The sequence below is a fragment of the Emydura macquarii genome, unplaced genomic scaffold (assembly GCF_026122565.2).
Source record: "Emydura macquarii macquarii isolate MOO-44397 ecotype Brisbane River unplaced genomic scaffold, CSIRO-AGI_Emac_v2 contig_561, whole genome shotgun sequence".
Taxonomy (NCBI): Eukaryota; Metazoa; Chordata; order Testudines; family Chelidae; genus Emydura; species Emydura macquarii.
Window position 1 is genome coordinate 10,284,635 of NW_027130698.1, and position 14,908 is coordinate 10,299,542.

At 39.7% G+C, this 14,908-nt stretch overlaps 1 protein-coding gene and 1 long non-coding RNA gene across 3 annotated transcripts in view; one reads left to right on the plus strand and one right to left on the minus strand.

Annotated features, from left to right (window-relative positions):
* The window catches only part of MAF (MAF bZIP transcription factor), a 193,363-nt gene extending 187,740 nt beyond the window's left edge, over positions 1-5,623 (minus strand). The window contains exon 1 of the mRNA XM_067540129.1: positions 3,920-5,623. Within this exon, the coding sequence (XP_067396230.1) occupies positions 3,920-4,962 (1,043 nt within the window). The 5' untranslated portion in view covers positions 4,963-5,623. The remainder of the gene's footprint in view (positions 1-3,919) is intronic.
* LOC137147770 (uncharacterized) lies at positions 4,979-14,395 on the plus strand. Of its 2 annotated transcripts, none has more exons than XR_010918335.1 (4): positions 4,979-5,034; positions 11,023-11,082; positions 12,065-12,165; positions 14,172-14,395. It is a non-coding gene; the product is annotated as an uncharacterized lncRNA (long non-coding RNA). The 2 variants fall into 2 exon arrangements; XR_010918336.1 differs by lacking the exon at positions 4,979-5,034 and adding an exon at positions 6,983-7,060.
* The last annotated feature ends 513 nt before the right edge of the window (positions 14,396-14,908 follow it).

Genomic DNA, 14,908 nt, shown 5'->3' on the forward strand with positions numbered 1-14,908 from the left:
TAAATGTAAGATGCTTATCAGTTTACTGACCATATCAATTCTTGTTTTGAACTCTTTGGAATGATTCAGTCCCTAAGAGACCGCCATGAAAAAGGTGGGCACTAATAGAGGTTTAAACATTTCAAGCAGGAGAAAAAGTCGCTATCTTTATGAGAGCAGATAATTTTCTAATCAGCCAATAGCAGCCAGTTTACCCTCAGATTACATATTAACCAGAATATGAAGCTCCAATTAACCAGAATCTGGAGCTTGAACCATTACTTAAATTGTGGTGTAACAGAAGGTCAAATGCCAAAGGGCACTCTATTGGCTCTGTGTTCAGGAGGAGAAGCAATGAATATAGAACAGAACCAGTTAGCATCAGGGACCCGTTCCAAAGCTCCATAAAAGTCTCCCATTGAAGGGACCCATTCTGCTACCACTGAAGTCAACCGGAGATTTATTTATTTGCCATTGACTTTAATGGGAGCTGATTCGGTCAGAAATCAATGCTTGAACTCCTCCCTTGATGTGACTGTTGATACAGCCTGTGGTGTTTTAAGGGAAACTCAGCCTTCCTGGGCACAGCATGGCTTAGGGCCTGATCCTGCAGTCCTGACCTGGAATCAGTGAGAACTCTGTTTGGGTACCCAATGCAGCATCCCAGCCTGAGCAATTTCTCTGAGAAACAGCTGTCTTTACCCCAGAACAGAACTCTGGTGCAGTTTGCTGTGTTGTTTTAATTCCACTCACTCCATATACTGGGGGTTAGTTTGTCATTTGGAAGAAATTTACAAATAGTGCTGGTTTTATGAGCCTGAGATAAAGCTAAGTTCTAATGAAGCTGTAACATTCTTCAGAGAGGCCTAAGTTTTTCAAATGAACTACAAAGTTAATCCTATTCAAATGCTGCAGAAAACACTATGAAAATGTCTCCCTACTTATTCTAGGAGCTTGCTAGGGAGGGTAACTGTAAAATAACTGGATAGATTGTTTTAGGAGATTTTCAAAGCTGAAAATGCAGAGACATGTAAAGAGCACACCTTTGGACCTTAACATTTTTTAGCAAATTAATCTTTCTGAGTGTTTGTTTAGGACAAATAACTTGAAAGTCCTTTGATTTTTTTAAATTTTTCCCTCCTAAATTCACTGTGAGCCTTCTAAGGCCTGTGACTGATAAGAAAACCATGACGTGGAACAGTGAGGGGAGGGAGGTTAGAATCAGGTATCTGCCAAATGTCAAAAACTCTTTATCTCTAACATTAAATGAATACGTGACAAGAAAAACCTGATGCAGTGTCATCTCTGCCTTCATACAAACATGTTCTGCTTGGATCAGATGATAAGAGGATAGGTCTTCCCTTTCACTTCACTCCACCATAAAACAATCAAAATATAGGGCCATATCGTGTCATCAGGTTTTTCAGCAGAACTTCCTTTTGAGATCAATGTCTTGAAATTGATGGCACGATATGACTCATAGGAACTAAGGTCCTCTAAGTCATTACAAAACTGAGAAGTTATAACAAGTACTTGGAAGATCACGTTTTTCACCTGCCTGACAGATAACTAATTGCTAGTGGGTGACAATTTTCCACTTTACATATATCTGGCCGCTAACTTCTCCCCTCCTTTGTATCAGGGAGTTCAACTCTTGTATCAGCATCACTTCCTCGCAATATATTAGGCTTAGGTACTTCTTTCTTAGTTGTTTAACTTTAACTACACACTAAACAATTGAGTACAGAATCAAAAAAAATGCAGTTTATTATTGTAGATTATTCTCTCTTTTGATATAACCATAATGTTGAAAATGAAAGAAAAGCACATAGGAACATCACACGTGGTTAGTTAGTAACTCAAGATATAAAACAATTTTGCACAGCAAAATATGTAAAAGAAAAAGTAACTGACAAGATTTTTTTATATTTATTGTGGTAAGATTTACTTTCATTTTTTTTTTTTTTTTTTTTTTTTTTTTTAAGACAGGATATCAGTCCCTGAAAATAAAATTTACTGGTTATTGCCTTTAAAACTGTGGAATTTTTGAAGTTACAGAAAATCCAGTTCTGCACCACAATACAACTGTAAAAAAATCTGCATCATCTTAAAACTGTGCAGTAATGCCATCTTTATAACTGCATAAATTGTATTAGCGTTCTAAACAGGTTTGTCTTTTTTTTAATATGCTTGCAGGTTATATCTTAGTGCAATTCAGTCCCAAATACTTCAATTTTGAAAAAAAAAATACATTTTCAATGTAAAATACCCCTATAGATATAAACAGGGGTTCCTCCCCCTTTTAATACTTTGGTTTTCAAATACAGTTAGTGGTATAGCAAGGACTACATATACCCAACTTATATTTAAGTTGCAAGCACATGCTGCATAAGCTACTCTTAAAAACAGTCCCATTGCAAATTCTACCCCCCCCCTTTACATCACGACAGTAAACAATTTAGTGCATCAATCTTTTTGTTTTTAAATCTACATCTAAACAGACCTAACTCTTTCAAATTCATCTATAACATTCCTTTATCTGTAGCATACATTTTAACTGGGCTCATAGATGATAAAAACTAGAATTAAATTATATACTAGGAACCCAGAGCATTCCACATTTGACAGTGACCAAATGCAAAAGGAAAAAGGAAATAAACTTGGGGCAGTTCATGTAAAACTAGATTTTAGACTGCTTTAGGCAACAGCATGATTTTAAAGTCCCCAAATTGGGAAGTGATTTTTTTAAAAAAACATCTTTCCAAAGTTCTTTTTTTGTTTGTTTGTTTGTTTGTTTTTTTGCCACATTAGGTTATCAGAATCCATTCTGGCATTTTTTTAAATCAGGGAATGCTTCAGTGCATTAAAAAGAAAGTCTGAAGTTTTGAGTAATTCAAAGCAGTTTTCGAGCAGATGCAAACTTTAATGGGGAGGAAGAGGAGGAGGAAGATCAAAGGTTGCACTTTTTTGCTTTCAACTCAAAAAAGTGATGAGGCAATAAAACAAAAGGATGAATGCCATGCCATAATAGTCTCCAAAAGTCCATTTCCAAGCAAAAGAAAAAAAATAATTATACCATACATGTCCAGCATGCAGGGTTTTTTTATTAATATAATGTCTCTTTTTCATAGTCTTTTGAAACAGTTATAGTCATTGTTGCTAAGACAAAATAGCAAGCATAATGCATGAGATGAGTATGGGATCTAATGGCAGACTAAAAGTCTCACATTTGGCAGATTAAGGCCAAAACTCACATGAACACACCGAAGGCTGATGCAGGCTTGATTTTGGCAGGTTGATCTAGGTATATCTCTAGTTTAGCACAATAACGCTAAAAAACAGATGGAACTCAGCGAGCTGGAGTCTAAAAATTTCACATTGTTTTTATTTTTGCTTTTTTTTTTTTTTTTGCTTTTTTTTTTGTTTTTGTTTGTTTTTTTGCAAAGCTCAAATCTCATGAAGAATTCAGGATGGCAAAAATAAATCTTTGACTTTTTTTGAACACAGCAAGCTCAAAAGAAAAAGAAAAAAAAAACCCTCATGAACTTAAAAAAAAAAATGTGATGTGGATGGCAGGTTTCAAAGCAGAAAAACTTCATATGAAGAAGTGAGTTGGTGGCAAGTTGGATCTTTTAATGTTTTGTTTTTATAAAAAAAAAAAACCATTGCAAGCCCCCACCAAAAAAAAATAATAAAAAGAAATGGAAAAAGAAACTCATGTAGAACTTAAAGTTGGCCAACAATGAGCCAGCCCACCTTAAAAAAAACCCAAACAACTTTTGGGTTGTTTTTTTGTTTTAAATTGTTTTGAGTTAAAAAAAAAAAAAAAAAAAGACAAGGTGGCAAGCTGGGTTGTTGATCTAGCAAGCCCCCAACAACAACTCACAGGGAGAACTTTTTTTTTTTTTTTATTTAAGGTGGCAAGGCTGTTGGAACTCACATGAAAAACTCTGGAGAGGAAGGGTTGTCGCTGCTGGATCCGTTTTCTCTGAAGCCATTGCTGACCAGCTTCTCGTATTTTTCCTTGTAGGCGTCCCTTTCCCGGACCAGCCTGGAGATCTCTTGCTTTAGGTGCTCCACTTGCTGCAGCAGCTGGTTCTTCTCTGACTCCAGGACGTGCCTTTGCTGGACCCTCTTGAAGCGACAGGACTGGGCATAGCCTCTGTTTTTGAGGGTCCTCCTCTTCTGTTTCAGCCGGATCACCTCTTCCTTGCTCACCCCCCGCAGCTGCCTGTTCAGCTCCCGCACCGACATGGTCACCAGCTGCTCATCCGAGAAGCGGTCGTCGAAATGCAGGCTGCTGCTGTGGTGCGGGTGGTGCAGACCCCCTCCGCCGCCTCCTCCCCCGGTGCTGCCGCCGCCGCTGCTGCTGCTGCTGCTGCTGCTGCTGGACTGCACGCTGCCCGGCTGCGGGTGGTGGTGGTGCCCGGCCGGGTGGTGGTGGTGGTGGTAGTGGGGTACCCCGTTCTGGGCCGCGGCGGCGGCGATCACCGCCGAGACCACGGCGGCGGCGGAGCCCATCTCTTCCCCGGGCATGGCACCCCCCGGGCCGGCCGCGGCGGCGGCGGCCAGCTGCTGCCCTCTAGCATAGCCATCGAAGCTGTTCTGGAGCTGGTGGTGGCTGCTGTTGATCAGCGCTTCCACCGCGTCCTCGGGGCTGAATCCCAACGCCTCGGGGTTGAGCTGCTGCGGGTAGCCGGTCATCCAGTAATAATCTTCCAGGTGGGTCTTCTGGTCCGTGCCAGAGCCCGGGCTGGGCGCCGAGAAGCTCGGGGAAGGGGGCACCGAGCTGCAGGGCGTGCTCATCGGGGTGGAAGAGAGCGACCCTCCAGCGATCAAGCGGCCGCACTGGCTGATGATGCGATCGGTCTCCACCGGCTCCTTTTTCACTTCAAACTTCATCAGATCGAAGTCATTAACATATTCCATGGCCAGGGGACTGGTGGGCAGGTCGGAGTTGCTCATTGCCAGTTCTGATGCCATCCTTTTGCTGCTGACAGTCCTCCAGAAAGGGTGCGCGCCTGGAGCCAGGGGATTGCTCTGAGTTGCAACCGGGTGAGCCAGCTTGATTATTTGCAATATATATTTTCCTTCCTTCTTTCTCTCTCTCTCTCTTTCCACCAGCCCCTCGCAACCTTCACTCCAATTTGCACCGACTGTTCCTCTCTCTCTCTCTCTTTATTATCCTTTGCAGAGCCTATGGTATTGATGATGCATCAGAACGAGTGGCTCTTTCTATTCGCCTTCTGCATAAAAGGTTGTTTCTCTCTCTCTCTCTCTCTCTCTCTTTTTTTTTTGCAGCTTTGCAAACTGCAGCCGGAATTGTTAGTTGCTGTTGCAGCAAAAGGTGGCTTTATTATTATTATTTTTTTTTTTTAACACTTCATGGTGTCTTGCCTCTCTGGTCTTTTTCATGCAAAGTGCAAGTCGAGAAGAGGATCATTGGGGAGGAGGAGGAGGAGGATGGGGGGGAAAAAAAAGCCTGAAGGATAAACTAAAAAAAAAAAAAAAAAAAAAGAAAAAGAAATTAAGTCGGTGCGGTAACCAAAATAATATAATAAAATTAAAAAAAAAACACACCCAAAAAAGGAAGAAAGCAAGAACTGACCCCCAGAGCTACAGCCAGAAGATGAAAAATATTTTAAAGGTCTCATCCAGCAGCAGAGTTGAAAAGCATTGCTGAGTTTTATAGCAGTGCTGACGTCAGTTTTCAAATGGGAAATTGACTCCAAGTCCGGACCAATGGGCGGCTTCAATCTCAGCCCTCATTAGCATAATAGTATAGAAACAAGGAAACTTTTCGAAGCTGTCAATCAGAGGCCAATCAGCTGACTGTCAGCTGGGACTACATTTTTAACTCTTTCTTGGCCAGAGCCTTTCACTCGGATTTGTTTATCTCCTGGGTACCTATAGGTATTTGAGAGAGAATATTTGGGAATTCAATGCTTCCCCCCCCCCTTCTTTTTTTGTATTGTGTTTAGTAGGTAAGCATAAGCACCTTGCTGTTTTCTCTTTCTCTGCATGCCGTGCTGAAGCATTTATATGTGACAGCTGAGTGGGGTGACTTGTTTCCTATAGTGCATGCTCACAAATAAGAAGACTGATCCCACAGAAAAGGTATTCTGGCTGAAGGGGGATGAGGCCTTTATCTGGCAGGGACGCACAGTCTAGAGAGAAAAGCAGGGACGTTAGATGGGTGGGGGAAGGCAAAGTCTGGAGCTGGGGAGGGAAGGTAAGTGCCAAGTGAAGGCTGTGCTGTCTAGGGGGCCGGCACCTAGTTCGAGGTGTTGGACTAAGGAGACCGACGTTTGCTCCACCACAGAGAAACCTTCTTCCAGTGCCTTTTCCCGAAGGAGCCAAGCAAAGGAAACTCCTTCCCCTTTCGCTCCAGCAGGGCTGCTAAAGTGACCCCGGAGGCACGCAGCGGAGGAAGGGTTAACTCAGGGAAAGGATCGTGGAGGAGCAAAGCCGAGCGAGTCCTGCCGCAGATTCAGACGGACTCCGGCCTGGCGCGAGGAGTCCGATCCGATCTCTGGCTCCCAGGGGTGCGGGCCGCTGGCACCTTCAAGTTCAACTTGATCGCTTTGTGCAGTCCTTGATCGCGACATTCAGCCCACCTCTATCCTTACATCATCAAGAGTTTCCATATGGAGCAAAGTTGCTTGCCGCACCAAGCGGGGGGCTCCCTTCCCCCAGTCCCCACTTCAGAGGCTAATAACGACCCCCCCCCCCAATCGATTGCTGCTTGTTCTGGTGGTGCAAGGGGGGAAAAAACCCACCCAAAACTCAATCCCGGTGCATGCTGAGATTTTAAAGAGCTGCAAGTTTGGGAGAAGAGATTTGGATTGGAGAGGCTAGGAAATAGTGTGTCTCTCTCTGTCTGCATAAAGGCAGCTATTCCTTGCAGAACCCCACCAGCGCCCCTTTAGACTGTTGATCTGTTTAATTAATTTAATACATTTAGAGCTAATTATATTTATTTTTTTCTCCCCTTGTAAAAACTGAAAGCAAAATGGGAAGGAAGAGTGAAAACCGCGGAGGTGCTTGGTTTAAACCTCGACAGCGCCACCTTTCGGCATAGGTCAGTTTAATGTTGATCCGTGTCCAGTTTTGTTGATTAACCAGCTTTCCTGGAGGGTGAGTGCAGGAAAGTTTCTGTAGGGCTGGCATGGGAGCCTGGCGTTAACTCTTACTGCGGTGGAAATCTCGTGCCTGCCAACCAGGCTATTGCAATAAAGGCAGCCCCCACCCCATCCAAAGAACTGGCTGTCACTGTACTTCTCGGTTTAACAAAGGGGGAAGATACAAGGGGCTAAGCTGGTAATGTTTCTGCACAGGGTCCTTTTGTGATATACTGAATGCAGTAAGACCAAAAAAAAAAAAATCTTTAAAATCGCCAGTCTTGATTTTCAGCTGACTTTATGTCAATACCAATAGAATTAAAGTTCCTTGTAATTCAGTGATAAATGAGTTGTCTGTAAGTAGGATTAAGTGCAGTGCTATAAAGTTGTTTATCTGAGAAGTAAGTCTCAGAAACCTGACTTCTGACACTTAGTCATATATTAAACCAGCTTATTGAACATTGCACTTCAGAACGTCTTTTCTTCCTTTGGCCTCCCCACCTTCCTCCCTCTCAGAATTCCAAGAATATTACTCTGTAGATACAGGTATATCTCCATAATTTTTTCCAGCAGTTGTGGAAATCATCCTTTCCAAAAGCCAAAGAATCTCTGCTTGGCAAACAGTACATAGCTAGAGTAGGTTTACAGTAGATAACATCTCATGATTATGCCATTATGATTATCAGCTCCAGTATTAGCATCTGAAAGTCATACAGTTTGCATTGCTTCTGACACTGAAAAGAAGTTTAGCATACCATAGGTTTGTAAAGATAACTCAGTCTAAAAACATTTTCTGTAACTGCTTTACCAGCAGAACAAAAATAACTATGGACATATGTTAGGCATAGCTTATTGATTGTTATTTGTGGCAAAGTTAATACAACTTAACTACTCAGGATTGCTTTCCTGTTTTTGACATTGTTGGATTCAACAAAAGTCACTGGCCCCTAGCATAAATCTGCAAAGTATAATCCAATTCCCTGTGTTTGGTTTTCTTTTTGAGCAAGATGATTGTGGTACAGTATATCACTTAATGTTCTCACCTATGTGACAAAATGTGTGTTAATATTTTTAAATGAAAAAGGTTATTTATTGCTTTTCAGAATTTATAATTGTAGTATTTCACTGGCCCATTTGATAGCTGCCTGAGGAAATACATTTCAGACCTATAAAATAGTTTGTTTGGACATGAGCATTTAATGTGCTACATTTGCACACTGGTAAATTTACTGAGTAAACTCTAAACGATAGAGTATGAAACGGAATGAACTAATAGGTGCTGTTTCTGAATTGATACCAATGTAAGCAAGTGCTGTAAATTAATCGGGAGCCCTGACCTGCTAGAACATCAAATACAATTATTGGTTGTACAATATTGTCCTTATTTAACTACTGCATATAACTGCCATACCAAAATGTCTATTGTTCAGCACACCAGAGAAAAAAAGATTAGAAATTTTTTATAACCTTCGAAAGCAACATCCGCCTCCCAAAACCATATAATTCTCATTTTTGTAGTATTTTTCTCTATTATTTGGCTGTTCACAATGGGTGTCTAAACATTTACAGTCCTCTATTAACAGTATTTCTTTCATAATAATCACACACTTTCATTTCAATTAGAGCTATTCAGCCCTCCGTTTTCTACAATTATTGCAGGCCAAATTCTCTCAGACTGCCCCCTTTTCCTAGCAATGTTTGTTACAGTCCTGTCCTAATCCAAGCAGAGTAAGAACTATGTGGTTCTTTTAAAAGTCTCTTGATATCTATTGCTCTTAGGAACCTCTGTTAATGTAATTTAGAACCCTATTCACTAGTTGTTATTGACCAGGTTCATAAGCTTTCCCAAACTGATGTATATTTTCTGCAAGATTTTTTTTTTGGACAAAGCATGCAGTGGAATGTTAAACATTAAACATAAAAATACACACTAATTGGACTATATTGGTACAGGAACTTCAACTCCATATTAACAACTTTCTTAGCTAAGTAAAAAAAATTGTGTGTGTATATATTATGTATAGAAGAGGTTTATAAAGAAGGTAACATGCAGATTGTGAGTTATATTGACTTTAAGGGTAATTTGTTATAAACTTACATATCAAGGACAACTCATTAAGTACAGTTACTGTACCTTTTGTTTATCTAATATCATATTTTATGGTGCAGAACTAACCAGTGTCCACTGAATTTAACTATGAAACCAACCAAATTGATTTCAGAAAGACTTCCTCAGAGTAACAGAATGATAAGCCATAAACTGCTCTTAGGTGCAGTGCTAGATAAATCCTTTTAACAGTCTTCAGATCAGTTAACAGGGTAAGTAAATCACAAATCACTGTTAGCAGATTTATGGGAGAGAATTAATAGAATCAGACAAGATAATCTGATAGGGATAAAATTGCTGAGGAAACAGTCCTGCCTTATATTCTAGGATATGAAACAGTCTGATTACTAGGAATCATTATGGATAGGTGAATTATGAGCTAAATAATCAACATAGTAATTCAGTACTTATTAATTCTTTTCTCTTTAAACAACTCACAAATGCAAGCAAAATCCTCTCTTTGAAGACACATTCTTTATATATATTTTATTAGATGTAATTTACTATTTGCATTACCTGTATTTACTTCATAATTGAACATTTTGCATTCAAATTTATGTAATGCATTATGCTTGAGAATATATTTCTCCCTTATTAGCATAAATAGTCACTTACCTCGTGAATTACTAACAAAGTTTATCTGAAAATATAGGTATATTTTTTATTAAGTGGAACACAAACATATGTACAATAAATTCTGATTTGCTGGTGTTGCTAAAGAAATACATACCACTCCTGGGCTGGGAAATGGTTGAGGTGTGTGGAGAGAAGACAGCAAAGCAGTAGAATCAATTAATGCTTAGGTCTGACAATTTGTACAGTCAACAATTTTGTTTATCTTTAATGAGTTAGTAATTGAAGGTCTACTTTAGAGGCAGCGACTGAAAAGAAGTCACCATACAGAGTTCGTAGTTTCATCTCTTTTGCCTTTTTCTTCTTCACTAATCTTTATGTGGATCTGTATAATCAAGATGTATAAAATAATTGTATTTTGATCCTGCAATCTTTACTTGGACAAAGTGCCAATGGACCCAGTCCAGCTCCCACTGAAACAGAAAACTAACTGGGAACCACTCTCACTTCACATTTTCATCTTCTCTGCTTATTTCTGCATTTTTCTTTCAAAGGGCCAGAATAATCCAGATAAAATCAGGATAATTTAGGCCTCATTCTGCAGTCCTTATTCATTCTTATTCAGGCAAAACACACCTATAACTGCAGGATTGGACTCTTGATCCCCTTGGAATCAATGGCAAAGCTTCCATTGATTTCAGAGGAAGCAGGATTGGGCCTTTGATGTGTGCAATTTGTTTATGTCAAAGGGTCGTGTTTCAGAAAACAAACTGAATCAGCAGACCCACTTTAAGGAAAGAAGGTCTGTTCCCACAGATGTGTAGGGCAAAACTCTCCCCCATCTTAATTAGAGCTGGATCACACCCATAGTCAGGTTTTGATCACCCTGCTCGATATTGTTTGCTAATGTGCATGTATGTTTTGTTTGGACACAGAAGCACGGCCTCATGGGAGCATTCAAATGAGCCAGTTTGTAAATGTGGCACAGCAAAGCCATGCTACTTTTGCCTCTGTTTTTCCTCAAGCACCGTACGATCCATTTCTGTGACTACAGTTTTCAATCCCATTATGTTTGAAACTGCTCTATTAAGGCTGAGAAAAATCTTCCCTTTAAACGCACTCTGAGCATCAATTTGGACGTCACTTGCTGCTGAACATCCTGCAGTCCTTCTCTCCATCAGTTCCTAGTATATTTCATGTGGAATTCTCCATTAATGAATCCTACCTGTCCTCTCATTCCAGTTTTGTGTTCATGCTGCTGACTACACCGTACTTGCATCTTGGAAGAGCATTTAAAGCTGGGTAAAACAGATAAGATTTGTTTTCTTTTCTCATAAAGTTTCTTATTTGGCCAATCTGTGTAGGTCCTTAATTCACAAGCTCTATTTATTTTTTTTAAAGTTTTCATTGCTAAATAAAAAATGGCTTGTAAAGTCAGGCTAAAAGCACATTTTCATTTGTTTTGTGTAGTGCTATTCCTTTTCCCCCTTACCTCCCTCCTAGATAGTCTTATTCTTTGAGCACTAGAAATGGTGAGGTAGTAACAGCTGCTTCTAGTTTATTCTCCTGAAGTGCATAACAGTATGTAGGTGTATAGATGTAGCACTAATGTAGTGTAGAGATGTAGCACTAATGCTGCACCATGTAAGTATGTGCCATGTATCCTAAGCCAGAATTGTTTATGTGATTGTTTTCGTACCAATCACAGTACTTTTCCAGCATGCTTATAATTCTCCAGTTCTGCAGTAGAAATATTCCTAGATTATTGACCACACTGAACTATTTCATGGGATATGGGAATAATTTCTCTTATCTAAAGGGAAGGAAAACACAAACATGCAGCTGAAACTACATGAGATTGCAAGGGGTAGCTGTCTGTACAATGTTTGTTTTATGCTGATTGTTCATAGCTTGCTCATTTTATGTATAGTTGTGTCTCAGTTTAAAAATCAATAAAGATATTTATGATGAAAAATCCATCTATCTAAAAGAAATAAATACTTGAAACAAAGATTTTTATCAAGCGATGGAGTGGAATTTATCATTTATAACTTGAACCGTTATGTGAAGTTATGCAGAGTGGTATTTACACTGGAATCAACCGAAAATGATGAATACAAAATCCAGTGAAAACTCGTGCACTAAGTTCATTTCAAAATTCTACAGAGACACAGATAATATCAGTTCAAAGGTGGGAAATGAAGGACTTATGTCTGGCAAAGGATACTTGAAATGTCCCAACAATCTAATAAATGTGTACACTGTATTTATATATCTATATTAGGTCAAAAAGTCATTCCTCTGCTACCTCCTTTGTACTGTATTAAGATGTTTCAACCCACATTCGGAAGCATTGACAAAAGTTGCAATACTGATATGCAAAAAGTGAGTGTTATTTGACTTTTCTTTCTGGAATTCAAGGGGGGAAAAGAGCATAATTTGGACAGGGGGGTGGGGGGGAGTTTCTTAGCTGTTAAGGATTACCTGTTCTCTTGTATTCAAAGGTCTGAACTTGAGTGAATTTTAAACAAATCTTTGTTTTTATGTCTTAATTAGAAATGGAACAGCCTGATTATTTATTTGTGATATACTGTCCTATGTGTGACCTCACAAGCAGCCTTTGTTTGGTTTATTCAACATAAATACAATAATTGCTTGTAGTAAATAATGTAAATTTCTCAGTAAATTTCAAATACCTTTTGAAATGCACAGCTTCTGACTTACATGGCATGAAGGCTCATTACAGCACAAAGGGGCTGGTTTGTCATTATCCATGCAGCCATTTACACCAGGGTAAAGGGTGTGTGTGTGTAAACTTTACACCCACTCTACATTCATATTGCACTGGTGCAGGGGAGCAGAGATCAGGTCTAAAGTGTTTTATGGAACTGCACAAGAGTGAATGGCGCTAAAATAGTGACAGACCCTGGTCTAGTGATTAAAGCAGAAGAATGGAAGTCAGGATCTCTGGGTTCCATGACCTGGCATTGACCTAGAGTACAACATTTAACCCTTCTAGTTATCCATCTATAAAATGGGTATAATACTTAACTACATTGCCACAGTGCTAGGAGGTTTAACATTAGCTTAAAATCCTATGAGATCCCCTCCCCCAGATGGAACAAGGTATACCAGAGCTTAGGTTGACCAGCATGTCAGGATTTTACATTACCTCCAATCTTTAATTATCCATCTGGGTGTGGCATAACCAGGATATCTTCTGAATATGTTTTGGGCATTAGGCGGTTTGAATGAATACTGGGCAATTTTAGGACCAACACCTGTGCCCATTGAACTGAATGAAGTTGAGGTTTAATGATGTGAGGCCTGATTTCAGTATCTGAAGCGTCCTTGTTGGAATGTTTTTTTTGACTATACAGACACAACAGTGTCGGTCCGAGAATCTGCCAGTTGCACTGTTTTCACAACAAATGGAAACTGTACTTCTACTAATTCAGTTACATTCCGTTTATAAAAAAAAAAAAAAAAAGTCAGGTTAAAAATATCAAACACTGTGGGCTATTATTCCATAGAGATGAAAAAAAACCTGTAATGTGTACTGCTTTTTAAGGTCTTGATGCAAAGAAGCACATCACTATATGCTATGTGATCTGATTTCCTTTCGTGTCATTATTTAATGTCTCTAGCAACAAAGAAAAGGAAACCCCCAAGATCATTCCCCCCCCCCCCCGCCCCTCCTATGAATTAGCTTGCTGTCCTGGGAGTTCTCAGCAAGATTCAGTTCCGATTCGCCTCCATTTGGAACCCAGCGTTGTGCAGTAACTTTAATCCTTAAGAAAAGCGGAAATGATAGAAAAACCCATGAAATTAATTTTCACACCTGCGGTTGGAATTAATAGTGGCAACCAGAGTGGCATCCTATTTCAGTTCCCTGGAGGTGACTAACAATCCTGGTCATTAATATAATACCAACCAACATAGGAATTTACCATCTGAGGGTTCTGCCATGAAAAACAAATGACCCCAAGCTACGCCTGCACAATAGAAAATGGCGTTAGTCATGTATTAGTCATTTTATCACAAGACTCTTTTTGCACTGTGGGTTTGTTGTCTAACGTCAGAAGAGAGCAGATTGGAACAACAGTATTTGTCTTGGTAATTTGTACATAGATTTTGATTATGTTTAAGCTTTCTAGCATAAGAAAGTTGGCAGATGATTAAGAGCAATACACCAAATCCTGCTAGTGTTTTATTTTTGGTATGGCTCTGGGGTGTTTTATTTCTGTCCATGCCTAGTCACTCCCTGCTTGCATGAAGCATGAGTGTGGAAGGGTAGCACTTCTGCTTTTGGCTAGATCAGAGAGGGGGGTCTGTAACTAAAATGCTGTTTGAAATTTTATGCATTTCTGCTTTTCTCCCCTAATTGCAAGGGAGGAGATGCGTCAAGTGTCTGCTTCATGGCTGAGAATCACTGTACTGCCACTCTGCAATTTCCCAGCCTTCAAAGATGACATGCAGCTAGCAAACTGTAAAGCTAAGTGCCTGCACTGTGGCTCTGAACTGCATTCAGAAGGCATTTGCTTCCATCCTTGAAGCAGTAATAGCACTTCAAGCAGGTCACAGAGTACCTAAGCACTTTAATCATTTTGCAGAACCACCTTTAGGTAAGAATTAAAGCTTTTATCCTATTGTGTTTGTTTAATCCTTCTCTAATTGATGTGCCTGGTGTGTTACAAGTGTCTGAAATGAAACCACCAATTTCATGTTTCTTCTCTGATCTCAATACTAACATAGCTTAAGAAAAGCAAAAAGCCATTATCTTTGCCCAAGGTGCCACTTGCTCAGGATATATGGACATTCATAGGATTATTTACACTTCTGGCAAACTCCAGCTGCTTTACTGCCACTTCTTAAGGTGAAGCCTAAGAATTTGTTTTAAAACCACACATAATCCACCAAGTAATCAATACATTAAAGCCCAAGTTAAGTAGCAGCCCAGAAACACATGGATGCTCCTGGAAGTTGAGGATGAAAATCAGTGTCTGAATTTCTCCAGAAATCCTAGGAGAATCCTTCTTATTAGGATTCGAGAATAAAACATTTACTTCAGACAGCAATAGTAAGCTGCGTAAAATGGGCACATGATGCTTAATTACAGCGGTTCTTA